Source organism: Callithrix jacchus, chromosome 16 (assembly GCF_049354715.1).
Source record: "Callithrix jacchus isolate 240 chromosome 16, calJac240_pri, whole genome shotgun sequence".
NCBI classification, from domain to species: domain Eukaryota; kingdom Metazoa; phylum Chordata; class Mammalia; order Primates; family Cebidae; genus Callithrix; species Callithrix jacchus.
The window spans coordinates 52,718,792-52,736,853 of NC_133517.1; the positions used below are offsets into that span (position 1 = coordinate 52,718,792).

An 18,062-nucleotide genomic window follows, 5' to 3' on the forward strand; every position below is an offset into this window, starting at 1 on the left:
ACCACCAGGACTGCTTTACAAGAGCTTCTGAAAGAGGCATTACACACAGAAAGAAACAACCAGTATTAGCCTTACTAAAAATATACCAAAAAGTAAACAGCACCAACATAAAGAAGTATTTTCATCAATGAATAGATCAAACAGCCAGTTAACATCAAATGGCAGTAACCCTAAATTTAAATCGACTAAATCCCCCAATCAAAAGACACAACCAAAACCCAACAACATGTTACATCCAGACCCGTTTCACATGCAAGGATACACAAAGACTCAAAACAAAGGGATGGAGAAAGATTTACCAACCAAATGGAGAGCAAAAATAAATAAATAAAAAGCAGGAGTTGCAATTCTCATATCTGATAAAATAGATTTTAAAGCAACAAAGAAATAGTGGTAAAAGGATCAATGCAACAACAAGAGCTAAGGATTCTAACACCGAGATATATAGAGACTTAGACTCAATGAGACAAAAAATTAATAAGGATATCAAGAACTCGAACTCAGATCCGGAACAAGTAAACTTAATATTTATAGAGCTCTTCACTTTAAATACACAAAATATACATTCTTGTCAATACCACATCACACCTACTCATAGGTTTAAATGAAACATTGATTGGCCATTATTAATACCCATTTTTTTTAGAATAAAGCAACATTTCCATTCTCTCTCCCTCTTCTTCTTCCTCTTTCTTCCTCTCCTTCATTCCTTTTTTTCTTTCCTTCTCTCAAAAAAAGAAAAAAAAGAAATCAACTTGTAGACCTCTAGATCCAGGTCGGCAATGTCTCTCTCATTGCTTGATTTCCTTCCTTCCCTTCTCTCCCTCCCTCCCTCCCTCCCTCCCTCCCTTCCTTCCTCCCTCCCTTCCTCCTTTCCTCCCTTCCTGCCTTCCTCCCTTCCTCCCTTCCTAAAAAATAAAAATAAAAAGCAGTTGTGTTAAAAATTAATAATTTTATAATCAGATATTTGTAAACATGTTAAGCTAATGAGAGTTCTTGATACAATTTAATTTTCTCTTCTAGTAACAAAGGCCGTTTGTACAGAAAAAGTCATACAGAATTCTATTAACTCGTATCTATCTTCTGAAAAACTAGATACAAATTCCAAGAATTTATGTATGATGTCAATTCCACATAAACATATATTTTGGATATTAACTAGCGAAAAGCAAGAATTTATTAAAATTATTCTGATGAAGTGGCCAGTAGCTCAGGGACTACCTAGAAGAATTAAATATAAATGTAACCACATATCTTTATAATAGAGTGATATATATTCATTTGGGCATACACTCAGTAATGGGACTGCTGGGTTGAATGGTATTTCTGCCTTTAGATCTTTGATTTAAAAAATGTGGTACATATACACTATGGAATAGTCTGCAGCCATAGAAAAGAATGAGATCATGTCCTTTGCAGGGACATGGATGTAGCTGGAGGCCATTATCCTTAGCAAACTAATCCAGAAACAGAAAGCCAAATTCTGCATGTTCTCACTTATAAGCGGAAGCTAAATGATGAGAACACATGGCCACACAGGGGAACAACACATACTGGGGCCTATTGAAGGGTGGAGGGTGGGAAGAGGGAGAAGATCAGGAAAAACATGAATGGGTACTCGGTTTAATATCTGAGTGATTAAATAATCTGTACCACAAACCCCTCGACACAAGTTTACGTGTATAACAATTCTGCACATGTACCCCTGAACTTAAAATTTAAAAATAAATAAATAAATAAAAACTGCACATCTGAATATTAAAATGTGGTACCCCTACCCCAGACTTTGCTGTTTTTGATTGTTGAAGACTGGAGTCATATGTTCATTTAGTTACTTAATCAAACTATTTTTGCAAAGCCGAATCTTTCGAGTACAGTCACTGAAGTCTTTTTCCTCAGCTTTTGTTCAACTAGTGTTTTGACAGTTGAACACTGTCAAACTTTGATTTCTTTGAATGTCAAGGGAAAAATTAAAACACTTCTCTCAGTCTTTGTGGATTGACTGTGTGTTAGGGTACTTTTTAAACACTGTTTAGAACTCTTTCTGAGTTTATTGCCTTCACTTAACCTAGAGATTAGCCAGAGAAGAAAGCTTATGGTCTTAACTGGGGTTTTCTGAGCACACATTCATGCATGGGTATGCATGTGACTTCCTGGATTCACCAGTATAAAACGGTGCTTTTTTTTTTCTTTTTGAGACAGAGACTCACTCCAGTTTCACAGGCTAGAGTGCAGTGGCATGATCTCAGCTCACTGCAACCCCCACCTACCAGGTTCAAGTGATTCTCATGCCTCAGCCTCCCGAGTACCTGGGATTACAGGTACGTGTCACCACACCTGGCTAATTTTTGTACTTTTAGTAGAGACAGGGTTTTGCCATGTTGGCAAGGCTGGTCTCAAACTCTTGGCCTCAAGCAATCCACCCAGCTTGGCCTCCCAAAGTGCTGGGATTATAGGCATGAGCCACTACACCCAGACTTTCTTAATTTTTTAGTAGAGACAGGATCATACCATGTTATACAGGCTGGTCCTGAACTCCAGGCCTCATACAATCCTCCTGCCTTGGCCTCCCAAAGTGCTTGGATTACAGGTATGAGCCACCACACCCAGTCCAAGGGTGCATTTGGAATGCCTTTATTTTCACACAAGAAACTCCTCAGCTTTTCTTCCTAGGCTTCAGATGGCTAACTGTATAGGTAACCATAGTAAAAGGCCAGGACTAGGGTACGGTCCTGAGGGGAGGGGGCTGCCACTAGCCTGGTTATTGAACTGGGAAGGGGTCAGGACTACAGGGCAAATCAAAGCACCCCAGAGGCCATCATGTTGTGCCTCTTTGTGTCAAGTGGGGAAATCACAGGCCTCTGCTCAAGGTGCCAGGGGCCAGGCCAGGTCAACTTCCTTGCTGACATCCAGCCTTGGCTCCTTAAGTCAATGAGTACCCCTCTCACCCTCCCCACCTATTATGACACAGATGCCTCCTAGAGGTAAGCACAAGGTTCTATGGACATCATTTCCCCAGAATAAGGGCAGGAGTGGGGAAATGTTCTTAAAGTACCTGGCTGCTGGTAGTGAGGGCAGATGGTTTCCGGCTCAGTATCACCACAGCAGAGGGGACTACAGACTGCAGATCCAGAGTGGGTCACAGCAGGAGCATCACTCACACGGGCATGGGCTGCTGGGGTCCAAGGGGATGGTCCTGGAGCTGAGAGCTCCATCTCTGCCTCCTCATAGCGAGTTCTGAGGCTGGGCATGACTGGGACCTGAAGACCAGAAAGAACACAGGTAAGTAAACACTCAGGCTAGCTCCAGGGATTCATCCTCCCATAAGGAACAGGTCTCTTCCTCCACTACTATAGCCCAAGACCTGAAGAGGGCCTGGTGCTGTCAGGTCTCAGGGGCTGATGCTATGTTCCCTGATCCTGAACCCAAAAAGAGGGAGTCAGCCATGGAGACACAGACTCACAAGCTAGGGCCACACGTACAAAGGGGTAAGCTGCTGACCCTAAGGCAAAGTGGGCTAACAGGGCACAGGCCTGCCCTGATAGGAGGGCAACCCCCACAGGATCTGTATCCTGCTGGGGGCCCACTCTTCTCATTCCATATTGCTGACATTCACAATGCTCTGAAGCTGGGCATGCCAGACCCAACTAGAGTGGGAGAACAGCACCTCCACAGGTTGAGCAGCCAGGGGCAGCCTGTGCTGCAGACCCACTTGTAGTCATTATGCATCAATGCCTACCAATCCTAGTGGTCAATTCTGTCTGAGATGCACCATCCTGGCAGCATCCACAGCAGGTATTCCCATCTTTACTTGCCTGGGACGTTCTCCCAGTGCACCAGCTACTCCCTCCTAGCCTCTCATTCCCCATTTCACATTAGCACCCCAGTGTTCACTTCTGTACTGACACCAACTTCCTTGGTGATTATGTCCAGCCTTAAGGCATCAACACCCTGTTAAGACTCACAAACTTAGGCTCATCTCCAGTCCTAACCTCTCTCTGAGCAGGAGATAAGACACTCCCATGTGGAGGCATGATGGGCTCCTCACATGGACCAAGTTACTGACTACCCCGTGTAAATGCACCATATCCTGCCCAGGGGCCCATTGGGAGAACTGACACACCTCGGCTCTTCATTCACATTGTACTGACATTGACTCCTCTGCCCTCATGGGACCAGCTGAGAGTGAGGGTGTGGTCAAGGGGATCTGCAAAGGGGATCTGAAGAAAGGTGCCAGAAGGATGGTGCAGGGAGTCAAAGTGATGGTAGGTGTCACCCATAGGCTATGTGGGGAAGAAAGAAGGGTTGGATAGTGCACCTGGACTCAGATCATCATCAAGGAGGAGTGCGCAGCTAGTGGTCTGGGTGAAAAGGTCAAAGGACAAGTGTAGGGAAAAAGCTTGAGGGAGAAGGCAGAGATATGAACAGAGCTCACAGTGATGGTCACTGTGGACAGATGATAAGTGAGCTTGGCTGCCAGATGAAGGTGAAGCATTGGCCACATTTCTATATCAGGAGAAACAAAACTAACAAAACATCTCAAGATTAACCTGGCTGGGTGCTCAGAGGAATGGTGTGAGATGAGATTCAAAGCAGGCAGAGCACTAAGGTGTCTACCACGTGGCAGCAGAAACAGAGCAGCAAACATGGGGGGTGGGGGTGACAAGGCCCTCAGTGACTGCATCTACCTGCCCTTACAGTGCAGATGCCCAGTTACCACGAGGGAAGCCTCTCCCCATACAAGGGGAGATGTAATAATCTGCAATATTTATTTAGTTCATTTTGTCTAAAAATACTTTAAATTCTCATTCTTTCTGAATGGGGGCATAGTCACATGGCTCAAAATTTAAAAGGTAAAAAAGGATTTATGGTGAAAAAACACCCAAACAGCCACTTAGTTTCTCTTGTTTCTAGTGTACCCTTCCAAATTAATCTAGGCTTACACAGCATGTATATACACACATGTATATATAAATACACACACACACCCAACTATGCTATTGTTTCACACCTTATTTTTCTCACTTCATTATGTGTGGGATCTTGACTATCAGCCCACAGAATAAACGCTCCCTCTCCCCCGTGTCCATATCCCTGGAACTTGTCCTTATGTTACACTACGTGCCAAAAGGGGCTTTGCAGAGGGAATTAAGGTTACGGGCGTGAATTACCCTGTGCACACAATCTAATCAAATGACCCCTTAAAAGCCTGAGAAGGATCTGACAGGGCCACATGGAAGGACCTCGGAGAGCTAAGGGCCACTCAGGCAAACAGCCAACACTTCTGTGGACCAACCCCAAGGAAAAAAGATTCGCCCAACAGCTTGAACAAACTTGGAAGCGGAGTCTCCTGGCTAAAGGCTGCTCTTGAGGAGACAGGCAACTGCAAGAGCCAGCCGCCACCCTCCCCACAGCAAGCAGCAACAGGATGGGCCCTGGCCGATCCCTCAGCACCTTCACCCTTGGCGGGAGAACGAGTCCAAACTCTCCTTCCTCCCCAGAGTACCTGCTCCATATGGGGAGTGACTCCACTACTGACTGGGCAGGGGACATCTGAGGCCGAGAGAAACACCCTTTCTCCCCCAACTCTGCTCTATGCATCTCAGACTTCGCATCGAAGACCAGGAACCCACTCTGTCTCCCACGCCCCGGGATCCACCCCATGTCACTGCTGCCCCGTCACTCCGCCTGAACTTGAACGCCGCCAGTCTGCGGGCGGAGTCCTGGCTCCTGGACCCTACCCAGGGCCCTCCCTGGAAAGCCCTCTCCCGGAGGCCACCCACGAGGCTCCGACCCGCGGCCCAGGCCGAGCGGCCCCTGCCCCGCCCCACAACCCCACCGCGCGCCTCCGCCCCCGCCCAGGAGATCCAGTCTCGCCGCCCACCCCGTATGAACCCTAAGGGGCCCCCGGGCCCCCAACCATTGAGGACAAACCGGACGCGCGGTCCTAAGCGTGGAGCTTCACAGAACCAACTCACGTCCTCAAGGGGTCGCGCTTGGAAGAGAGACATCACCGCAGCACGAAGGCTTCTCACCCGAGGCCGGCTGATCCCCCAGGAAGTCCCGCCTCAACTTCCGGCCGGCGGCTCATTCTATCTGGGACAGCGTAGTCTCTCTAGACAACTGGAGGCCGGGCGACTCTGTGGTTCAGCCCCAGACCTGTTTCCGCTAATCCTGAGCCCAGAGACCCTTCTGTTCCTCTTTATCAGAGTAGACCCGTGCACTGAACAAGGCGACAAATTTCTGTTAGAAATGCAGCGATAATGAGCTAAACTGTTGTGGGAGATTTTAATACACAGGTCCCCAGAATCTGAACAGATTGTAGCTTGATAAAAACGTAAGGATACGTTTTTTGGAAGAGCTGAATCCTTCAATCAATAAGTGATTCGATAGATAAATAGAATTCAAATTCCTTCAGTAGCTAATACGTTTTTGTGTGATTGTGCATGGATCATTTATAATACAGAAATGAATTGTACACTTGAACATAAAGAATACAAATAAGGCTGGATGCAGAGGCCCATGCCTGTGATTCCAGCACGTGGAAGGCCGAGGTGGGCAGATAGCTTGAGCCCAGGTATATATATATACCCAGCATAATATTTTACTAATGCCTCTCAGTTTCTAAGTGTGAACCTAAGGTGACATTTTGAAAGAAGTGACCCTAAGAAAAGATGGGATGCTTTAAGCCCTCTGTCATGCCTGTGTAAGGGCTACTGGAGGGCACATTGGCTGTGTGGCAACGCCAGTGATGGGAAAGCACCCGCTGTTTAGACAGCTATGGAAGGAGACATCCAAGATGTCTCCCTCCCCAGAGGAGTTCGGAGAAAACTCTGCTCCCCCAAGCTCTTGTGGTAGACATCTGGGGGCTTAATTGTCTCTATGTGATGCTGTGCTTCAGGGGTCACATTCCACGTCCACTTTCATGTTCCGCTTCTGCACCTGCTTTCTCTTTTTCTTAGAAGATATAATCAGTAAAAGTAACATAAATATAAATGTCTTTGCTCTTTCTTGGCAAGTATGGAAAAAGCACTGACACATTATGGTTCTTACCTCATCTCAGCTACTTGAAAGTCCTGGGCCCTCATGTGATGTACTTGACCCTATCACTGACCACCAATGTCTCACCCTACCTACCTTGCCCGCAGCTTTGTACTCAATAAAAAAGTGTGTGGACACTGCCGGACTCTGCGCTTTGGTTGGCAGTGGACTCCTGGGCCCAAACTCTTTTTCTCTCCATCTCTGTGTCTTGTGTCTTTATTTCCACAGTTTCTCTTCTCTGCACCAGAAGAGGGGCTCACAGGATCCTGTAGGATTGGACCCTACAATTTCTAAGCAATAAAGCATTCAAGATGTGACATACCTTTTTCTGAAAGTGTACAGTCATATGTATTCACAAAGAGATGGCCTGAAATTGGAACTTATGTTTATTTTTTAAAATTTTTTATTTCCAGTTGGGAGGACTCAAGATGGTGCTGTGAGAACAACCTAGGATTGAAGCTCTCAGTCAATCTGTGGAGAGGTGAGTCGAAGCTGCATTTTCAGACTGATCTTTGTTGCCCACAAAACGGGGAAATTCCCAAGTATAAAGGAGACGAGGGACGCCAGGCAGAGGCTCAGCCTGGCGAAGCTGGCAGCCGGGGTGGCGGCGGCTGGCCCTACCCAGCACTCCCCACAGGGCGCGCTTGCTTGTCCGGGTGCCCTGTTGAACCAGCAACATGAGACTTGAGAGAGCTGAACTTGAGACTGTACGGGATGTGGACAGTGGGCCACCCCGGGGATTGCAGGGACACAGCGTTTGGGGTAGCATAGTGGGACGGACAAAACGGTGATTCCAAACGCTCCCCGTGGAGTCAGTCCCTGAGACGCTCCGTGAAGTAGGGGCATCCACCATTACCGAGGCAACCGGCCCCTACTGAGATACACGGCCACTGCTGACACAGCCTGCCGTTGCCGAGGCAACCCGCCCCTACTGAGATACACGCCCACTGCTGACGCAGCCTGCCATTGCCGAGGCAACCCGCTACAACAGAGAGACTGCACCGCAGGGCGTAGCCCGTGGTGCAGACCGCAGCAGCAGAGCAGAGCCTGTAGAAACACGGCAAACCTCACAACAACAGGGCGGAGCCTCGGCAGGCAAAAAGTGACCAGACTGCCTCCTAGCTGGGCAGGACACCTCAAAGGACATCCAAAATTAAAGTCCCAACCCCTGAAGACAGAGCATTTGAGAAAAAAAGGGTTTTTTAATGAGCTGTGTTGCAGCAGGATCAAACATAGCAGCCTAACAGCCCTGAATGAACAACAGAGCTCACAGCTCAACAATTGAGCTCTTATAAAGTACAGACTGTCTCCTCAAGCAGCTCCCTGACCCCTCTATATCCCAAGACTGACATTTGGCAGGCATCATCCTGGGACAAAGATAGCAGAAAAAGAAACTGGTAGCATCCCTCACTGTTCTGCAGCTGCTATAGGTGCACCCCAGATAAGCAGGGCCTGGAGTGGACCTCAGCAGTCGTACAGTGAAGGGGCTAGACTGGTAGAAGGAAAACCAAGTAACAGAAATACCTCATCATCAACAATCTGGGTGTCCACTCAGAGACCCAATCGAAAAGTCAGCAACTATGCAGATGACAAGTGGATAAATCCACAAAAATGGGAAGAAACCAGTGCAAAAACGAGGAAAACACCCAAAACCAGAACACCTCGCCTCCTAGAAAGGACCAAAACTCCTCACCAGCAAGGGAACAAAGCTGGATGGAGAATGACTGTGATGAAATGATGGAATTAGACTTCAGAAGGTGGATAATGAGAAACTTTTGTGAGCTAAAAGAACATGTATTAAATCAATGCAAAGAAACTACCTTGAAAAAAGATATGAAAAAAGATTTGAGGAAATGATGACAAGAATGGATAACTTAGAAAGGAATATGAATGAATTAAAGGAGCTGAAAAACACAATACGAGAACGTCGTGGAGCATGCACAAGTTTCAATAGCCGAATTGACAAAGCAGAAGAAAGAATATCTGAAGTCGAAGATCAACTCAATGAAATAAAATGAGAAACCAAGATCAGAGAAAAAAGCGCAAAAAGGAATGAACAAAGTCTCCAAGAAATGTGGGTCTATGTGAAAAGACCTAACCTACATTTGATAGGTGTGCCAGAAGGGGACGAAGAGAATGAATCCAAGCTGGAAAATACTCTTCAGGACATCATCCAGGAAAATTTCCCCCACCTAGCAAGACAGGCCAACACTCAATTGCAGGAAATACAGAGAACACCACAAAGATATTCCGCAAGAAGAGCAACCCCAATGCACATAATCGTCAGATTCAACAAGGTTGAAATAAAGGAGAGAATACTAAGGGCAGCCAGAGAGAAAGGTCCGGTCACCCACAAAGGGAAGCCCATCAGACTCACAGCAGATCTCTCGGCAGAAACACTACAAGCCAGAAGAGAGTGGGGGCCAATACTCAACATTCTTAAAGAAAAGAACTTTCAACCCAGAATTTCATATCCAGCCAAACTGAGCTTCAGAAGTGAAGGAAAAATAAAATCCTTTGCGAACAAGCAAGTACTCAGAGATTTTGTCACCACCAGGCCTGCTTTACAAGAGCTCCTAAAAGAGGCACTACACATAGAAAGGAAAAACCAGTACCAGCCATTCCAAAATCACACTAAATGCTAAAGAGCATCAACATAATGAAGAATCTACAACAACTAACAGGCAAAATAGCCACTTAGCATCAAAATGGCAGTATCAAATTCACACATAACAATATTAACCCTAAATGTAAATGGACTAAATGCACCAATCAAAAGACACAGACTGGAAAATTGGATAAAAATGCAAAACCCATCAGTGTGCTGTATGCAGGAATCCCATCTCACATGCAAGGATACACAAAGGCTCAAAATAAAGGGATGGAGAAAGATTTACCAAGCAAATGGAGAGCAAAAAAAAGCAGGAGTTGCAATTCTCATCTCTGATAAAATAGACCTTAAAGCAACAAAGATCAAAAGAGACAAAGAAGGCCATTACATAATAGTAAAAGGATCGATACAACAAAAAGAGCTAACGATCCTAAACATTTATAGACCCAATGCAGGAGCAGCCAGATATATAAGGCAAGTTCTCAATGACCTACAAAGAGACTTAGACTCCCACACAATAATAGTGGGAGACTTTAACACTCCACTGTCAATATTAGACAGATCAACCAGACAGAAAATCAACAAGGATATCCAGAGCTTGAACTCAGACTTGGAGCAAGCAAACCTGATAGACATTTACAGAACTCTCCACCCCAAATCCACAGAATATACATTCTTCTCAGCACCACATCACACCTACTCTAAAATTGACCACATAATTGGAAGTAAAGCACGGCTCAGCAAATGCAAAACAACTGAAATTATAACAAACAGCCTCTCAGACCATAGTGCAATCAAGTTAGAACTCAGAATACAGAAACCAACCCAGAACCGCACAGCTTCATGGAAACTGAACAACTGGCTCTTGAATGTTGACTGGGTAAACAATGAAATGAAGGCAAAAATAAAGAAGTTCTTCGAAACCAATGAGAATGAAGACACAACATGTCAGAACCTCTGGGACACATTTAAAGCAGTCTCTAAAGGAAAGTATATAGCAATAAGTGCCCATATGAGGAGCATGGAGAGATCCAAAATTGACACCCTATCGTCAAAATTGAAAGAGCTAGAGGAGCAAGATCAAAAAAACTCAAAACCCAGCAGAAGACAAGAAATAACTAAGATCAGAGCTGAACTGAAGGAGATTGAGACACGAAAAACCCTTCAAAAAATCAATAAATCCAAGAGCTGGTTTTTTGAAAAGATCAACAAAATAGACAGACCACTAGCCAGATTGATTAAAAATAAAAGAGAGAACAACCAAATAGATGCAATAAAAAATGATAAAGGGGAAATCACCACAGATTCCACACAAATTGAAACCATCATCAGAGAATATTACAAACAACTTTATGCACATAAACTAGTAAACCTAGAAGAAATGGACAAATTCCTGGACTCCTGCATCCTCCCAAGCCTACACCAGGAGGAAGCTGAAACTATGAATAGACCAATAACAAGGTCAGAAGTCGAGGCAGCAATTAAGAGCCTACCACACAAAAAAACCCCAGGTCCAGACGGGTTCACAGCCGAATTCTACCAGACACACAAAGAGGAGCTGGTACCATTCCTTCTAAAACTATTTCAAACAATCCAAAAAGAGGGAATACTTCCCAAATCATTTTATGAGACCAACATCATTCTGATACCAAAACCCAGCAGAGACCCAACAAGAAACTTATTCACCATGATCAAGTAGGATTCATCCCGGAGATGCAAGGCTGGTTCAACATACGCAAGTCTATAAACGTAATTCACCACATAAACAGAACCAAAAACAAAAACCACATGATTATCTCAATTGACGCAGAAAAGGCATTTGACAAAATTCAACAGTCCTTTATGCTATAAACCCTCAATAAACTCGGTATCGATGGAACATATCTCAAAGTAATAAAAGCTCTTTATGACAAACCAACAGCCAATATCATACTGAATGGGCAAAAACTGGAAGCATTCCCTTTGAAATCTGGCACTAGACAAGGATGCCCTGTTTCACCACTCCTATTCAATATACTTCTGGAAGTTCTAGCCAGAGCAATCAGGCAAGAAAGAGAAATAAAGGGTATTCAAATAGGAAAGGAGGAAGCCAAATTGTCTCTATTTGCAGACGACATGATAGTATACCTAGAAGACCCCATCACCTCAGCCCAAAAACTCCTGAAACTGATAAGCAACTTCAGCAAAGTCTCAGGATATAAAATCAATGTGCAAAAATCACAAGCATTCGTGTACACCAATAACAGACTTAAAGAAAGCCAAATCAAGAGCGAACTGCCATTCACAATTGCTACAAAAAGAATAAAATACCTTGGAATACAACTCACAAGGAATGTAAGGGACCTCTTCAAGGAGAACTACAAACCGCTGCTCAACGAAATCAGAGAGGACACAAACAGATGGAGAAACATTCCATTTTCATGGTTAGGAAGAATTAATATCATGAAAATGGCTATACTGCCCAAAGTAATTTACAGAATCAACGCTATCCCCATCAAGCTACCACTGACTTTCTTCACAGAACTGGAAAAAACCACCATGAACTTCATATGGAACCAAAAGAGAGCCCGCATAGCCAAGTCAATTCTAAGCAAAAAGAACACAGCGGGGAGCATCACACTACCGAATTTCAAACTATACTACAAGGCTACAGTAATCAAAACAGCATGGTACTGGTACCAAAACAGAGATATAGACCAATGGAACAAAACAGAGGCACCAGAGGCAACACAACATATCTACAACTATACAATCTTTGATAAACCTGACAAAAACAAGCAAGGGGGAAAGGATTCCATGTTTAACAAATGGTGTTGGGAAAACTGGCTAGCCATGTGCAGAAAGCAGAAACTGGACCCCTTCCTGACACCTTACACTAAAATTAACTCCAGATGGATTAAAGACTTAAACATAAGACCTGGCATCATAAAAACCCTAGAAGGAAATCTAGGCAAAACTATCCAGGACATAGGAGTAGGCAAGCACTTCATGAACAAAACACCAAAAGCATTGGCAACAAAAGCCAAAATAGACAAATGGGACCTAATCAAACTCCACAGCTTCTGCACGGCAAAAGAAACAGTCACTAGAGTGGATCGGCAACCAACAGAATGGGAAAAAATTTTTGCAGTTTACCCATCTGACAAAGGGCTGATATCCAGAATTTACAAAGAACTCAAATGGATTTACAGGAAAAAAACAAACAAGCCCATTCAAAAGTGGGCAAAGGATATGAACAGATACTTTACGAAAGAAGACATATATGAGGCGAACAATCATATGAAAAAATGCTCATTGTCACTGGTCATGAGAGAGATGCAAATCAAAACCACATTGAGATACCATCTCACGCCAGTTAGAATGGTGATCATTAAAAAATCTGGAGACATAATATTAACCCTAAATGTAAATGGACTAAATGCACCAATCAAAAGACACAGACTGGAAAATTGGATAAAAATCCAAAACCCATCAGTGTGCTGTATCCAGGAAACCCATCTCACATGCAAGGATACACAAAGGCTCAAAATAAAGGGATGGAGAAAGATTTACCAAGCAAATGGAGAGCAAAAAAAAGCAGGAGTTGCAATTCTCATCTCTGATAAAATAGACCTTAAAGCAACAAAGATCAAAAGAGACAAAGAAGGCCATTACATAATAGTAAAAGGATCGATACAACAAAAAGAGCTAACGATCCTAAACATTTATAGACCCAATGCAGGAGCAGCCAGATATATAAGGCAAGTTCTCAATGACCTACAAAGAGACTTAGACTCCCACACAATAATAGTGGGAGACTTTAACACTCCACTGTCAATACTAGACAGATCAACCAGACAGAAAATCAACAAGGATATCCAGAGCTTGAACTCAGACCTGGAGCAAGCAAACCTGATAGACATTTACAGAACTCTCCACCCCAAATCCACAGAATACACATTCTTCTCAGCACCACATCACACCTACTCTAAAATTGACCACATAATTGGAAGTAAAGCACTGCTCAACAAATGCAAAACAACTGAAATCATAACAAACAGCCTCTCAGACCATAGTGCAATCAAGTTAGAACTCAGAATTCAGAAACCGACCCAGAACCGCACAGCTTCATGGAAACTGAACAACTGGCTCTTGAATGTTGACTGGATAAACAACGAAATGAAGGCAGAAATAAAGAAGTTCTTCGAAACCAATGAGAACGAAGACACAACGTGCCAGAACCTCTGGGACACATTTAAAGCAGTCTCTAGAGGAAAGTATATAGCAATAAGTGCCCATATGAGGAGAATGGAGAGATCCAAAATTGACACCCTATCGTCAAAATTGAAAGAGCTAGAGGAGCAAGATCAAAAAAACTCAAAACCCAGCAGAAGACAAGAAATAACTAAGATCAGAGCTGAACTGAAGGAGATTGAGACACGAAAAACCCTTCAAAAAATCAATAAATCCAAGAGCTGGTTTTTTGAAAAGATCAACAAAATAGACAGACCACTAGCCAGATTGATTAAAAATAAAAGAGAGAACAACCAAATAGATGCAATAAAAAATGATAAAGGGGAAATCACCACAGATTCCACAGAAATTCAAACCATCATCAGAGAATATTACAAACAACTCTATGCACATAAACTAGTAAACCTGGAAGAAATGGATAAATTCCTGGACTCCTGTGTCCTCCCAAGCCTAAACCAGGAGGAAGCTGAAACTATGAATAGACCAATAACAAGGTCAGAAGTCGAGGCAGCAATTAAGAGCCTACCACACAAAAAAACCCCAGGTCCAGACGGGTTCACAGCCGAATTCTACCAGACACACAAAGAGGAGCTGGTACCATTCCTTCTAAAACTATTTCAAACAATCCAAAAAGAGGGAATCCTTCCCAAATCATTTTATGAGACCAACATCATCCTGATACCAAAACCCGGCAGAGACCCAACGAGAAAAGAAAACTTCAGGCCAATATCCATGATGAACATAGATGCAAAAATCTTCAATAAAATATTGGCAAGCCGATTGCAACAGCAAATCAAAAAACTTACTCATCATGATCAAGTAGGATTCATCCCAGGGATGCAAGGCTGGTTCAACATACGCAAGACTATCAACGTAATTCACCACATAAACAGAACCAAAAACAAAAACCACATGATTATCTCAATTGACGCAGAGAAGGCATTTGACAAAATTCAACAGCCCTTTATGCTAAAAACCCTCAATAAACTTGGTATCAATGGAACGTATCTCAAAGTAATAAAAGCTATTTATGACAAACCGACAGCCAATATCATACTGAATGGGCAAAAACTGGAAGCATTCCCTTTAAAATCTGGCACTAGACAAGGATGCCCTCTTTCACCACTCCTATTCAATATAGTACTGGAAGTTCTAGCCAGAGCAATCAGGCAAGAAAAAGAAATAAAGGGTATTCAAATAGGAAAGGTGGAAGCCAAATTGTCTCTATTTGCAGACGACATGATAGTATACCTAGAAGACCCCATCACCTCAGCCCAAAAACTCCTGAAACTGATAAGCAACTTCAGCAAAGTCTCAGAATATAAAATCAATGTGCAAAAATCACAAGCATTCGTCTACACCAATAACAGACTTAAAGAAAGCCAAATCAAGAGCGAACTGCCATTCGCAATTGCTACAAAAAGAATAAAATACCTTGGAATACAACTCACAAGGAACGTAAGAGACCTCTACAAAAAGAACTACAAACCACTGCTCAACGAAATCAGAGAGGACACAAACAGATGGAGAAACATTCCATGTTCATGGTTAGGAAGAATTAATATCGTAAAAATGGCTATACTGCCCAAAGTAATTTACAGAATCAATGCTATCCCCATCAAGCTACCATTGATTTTCTTCACAGAACTGGAAAAAACCACCGTGAACTTCATACGGAACCAAAAGAGAGCCCGCATAGCCAAGTCAATTCTAAGCAAAAAGAACACAGCGGGGGGCATCACACTACCGGATTTCAAACTATACTACAAGGCTACAGTAATCAAAACAGCATGGTACTGGTACCAAAACAGAGATATAGACCAATGGAACAAAACAGAGGCACCGGAGGCAACACAACATACATACAACTATACAATCTTTGATAAACCTGACAAAAACAAGCAAGGGGGAAAGGATTCCATGTTTAACAAATGGTGTTGGGAAAACTGGCTAGCCATGTGCAGAAAGCAGAAACTGGACCCCTTCCTGACACCTTACACTAAAATTAACTCCAGATGGATTAAAGACTTAAACATAAGACCTGGCATCATAAAAACCCTAGAAGGAAATCTAGGCAAAACTATCCAGGACATAGGAGTAGGCAAGCACTTCATGAACAAAACACCAAAAGCATTGGCAACAAAAGCCAAAATAGACAAATGGGACCTAATCAAACTCCACAGCTTCTGCACGGCAAAAGAAACAGTCACTAGAGTGGATCGGCAACCAACAGAATGGGAAAAAATTTTTGCAGTTTACCCATCTGACAAAGGGCTGATATCCAGAATTTACAAAGAACTCAAATGGATTTACAGGAAAAAAACAAACAAGCCCATTCAAAAGTGGGCAAAGGATATGAACAGATACTTTACGAAAGAAGACATATATGAGGCGAACAATCATATGAAAAAATGCTCATTGTCACTGGTCATGAGAGAGATGCAAATCAAAACCACATTGAGATACCATCTCACGCCAGTTAGAATGGTGATCATTAAAAAATCTGGAGACATAATATTAACCCTAAATGTAAATGGACTAAATGCACCAATCAAAAGACACAGACTGGAAAATTGGATAAAAATCCAAAACCCATCAGTGTGCTGTATCCAGGAAACCCATCTCACATGCAAGGATACACAAAGGCTCAAAATAAAGGGATGGAGAAAGATTTACCAAGCAAATGGAGAGCAAAAAAAAGCAGGAGTTGCAATTCTCATCTCTGATAAAATAGACCTTAAAGCAACAAAGATCAAAAGAGACAAAGAAGGCCATTACATAATAGTAAAAGGATCGATACAACAAAAAGAGCTAACGATCCTAAACATTTATAGACCCAATGCAGGAGCAGCCAGATATATAAGGCAAGTTCTCAATGACCTACAAAGAGACTTAGACTCCCACACAATAATAGTGGGAGACTTTAACACTCCACTGTCAATACTAGACAGATCAACCAGACAGAAAATCAACAAGGATATCCAGAGCTTGAACTCAGACCTGGAGCAAGCAAACCTGATAGACATTTACAGAACTCTCCACCCCAAATCCACAGAATACACATTCTTCTCAGCACCACATCACACCTACTCTAAAATTGACCACATAATTGGAAGTAAAGCACTGCTCAACAAATGCAAAACAACTGAAATCATAACAAACAGCCTCTCAGACCATAGTGCAATCAAGTTAGAACTCAGAATTCAGAAACCGACCCAGAACCGCACAGCTTCATGGAAACTGAACAACTGGCTCTTGAATGTTGACTGGATAAACAACGAAATGAAGGCAGAAATAAAGAAGTTCTTCGAAACCAATGAGAACGAAGACACAACGTGCCAGAACCTCTGGGACACATTTAAAGCAGTCTCTAGAGGAAAGTATATAGCAATAAGTGCCCATATGAGGAGAATGGAGAGATCCAAAATTGACACCCTATCGTCAAAATTGAAAGAGCTAGAGGAGCAAGATCAAAAAAACTCAAAACCCAGCAGAAGACAAGAAATAACTAAGATCAGAGCTGAACTGAAGGAGATTGAGACACGAAAAACCCTTCAAAAAATCAATAAATCCAAGAGCTGGTTTTTTGAAAAGATCAACAAAATAGACAGACCACTAGCCAGATTGATTAAAAATAAAAGAGAGAACAACCAAATAGATGCAATAAAAAATGATAAAGGGGAAATCACCACAGATTCCACAGAAATTCAAACCATCATCAGAGAATATTACAAACAACTCTATGCACATAAACTAGTAAACCTGGAAGAAATGGATAAATTCCTGGACTCCTGTGTCCTCCCAAGCCTAAACCAGGAGGAAGCTGAAACTATGAATAGACCAATAACAAGGTCAGAAGTCGAGGCAGCAATTAAGAGCCTACCACACAAAAAAACCCCAGGTCCAGACGGGTTCACAGCCGAATTCTACCAGACACACAAAGAGGAGCTGGTACCATTCCTTCTAAAACTATTTCAAACAATCCAAAAAGAGGGAATCCTTCCCAAATCATTTTATGAGACCAACATCATCCTGATACCAAAACCCGGCAGAGACCCAACGAGAAAAGAAAACTTCAGGCCAATATCCATGATGAACATAGATGCAAAAATCTTCAATAAAATATTGGCAAGCCGATTGCAACAGCAAATCAAAAAACTTACTCATCATGATCAAG

The 18,062-nt window shown here is 43.0% G+C and overlaps 1 protein-coding gene across 12 annotated transcripts in view; it reads right to left on the reverse strand.

Moving 5' to 3' along the window:
- ZNF16 (zinc finger protein 16) overlaps positions 1-18,062 on the reverse strand; it is a 60,592-nt gene that overhangs the window by 30,248 nt on the left and 12,282 nt on the right. For 8 of the 12 annotated variants that reach the window (XM_035276917.3, XM_035276912.2, XM_078352827.1 and 5 more), the window contains one exon: positions 3,056-3,260. In XM_035276917.3, coding sequence (XP_035132808.1) covers positions 3,056-3,251 — 196 coding nt within the window. In that variant the 5' untranslated portion in view covers positions 3,252-3,260. Of the gene's footprint in view, positions 1-3,055; positions 3,261-5,920; positions 6,066-18,062 lie in introns of those variants that run through there. The other 4 variants (XM_078352828.1, XM_008982948.5, XM_078352826.1 and 1 more) reach the window with 4 other exon arrangements.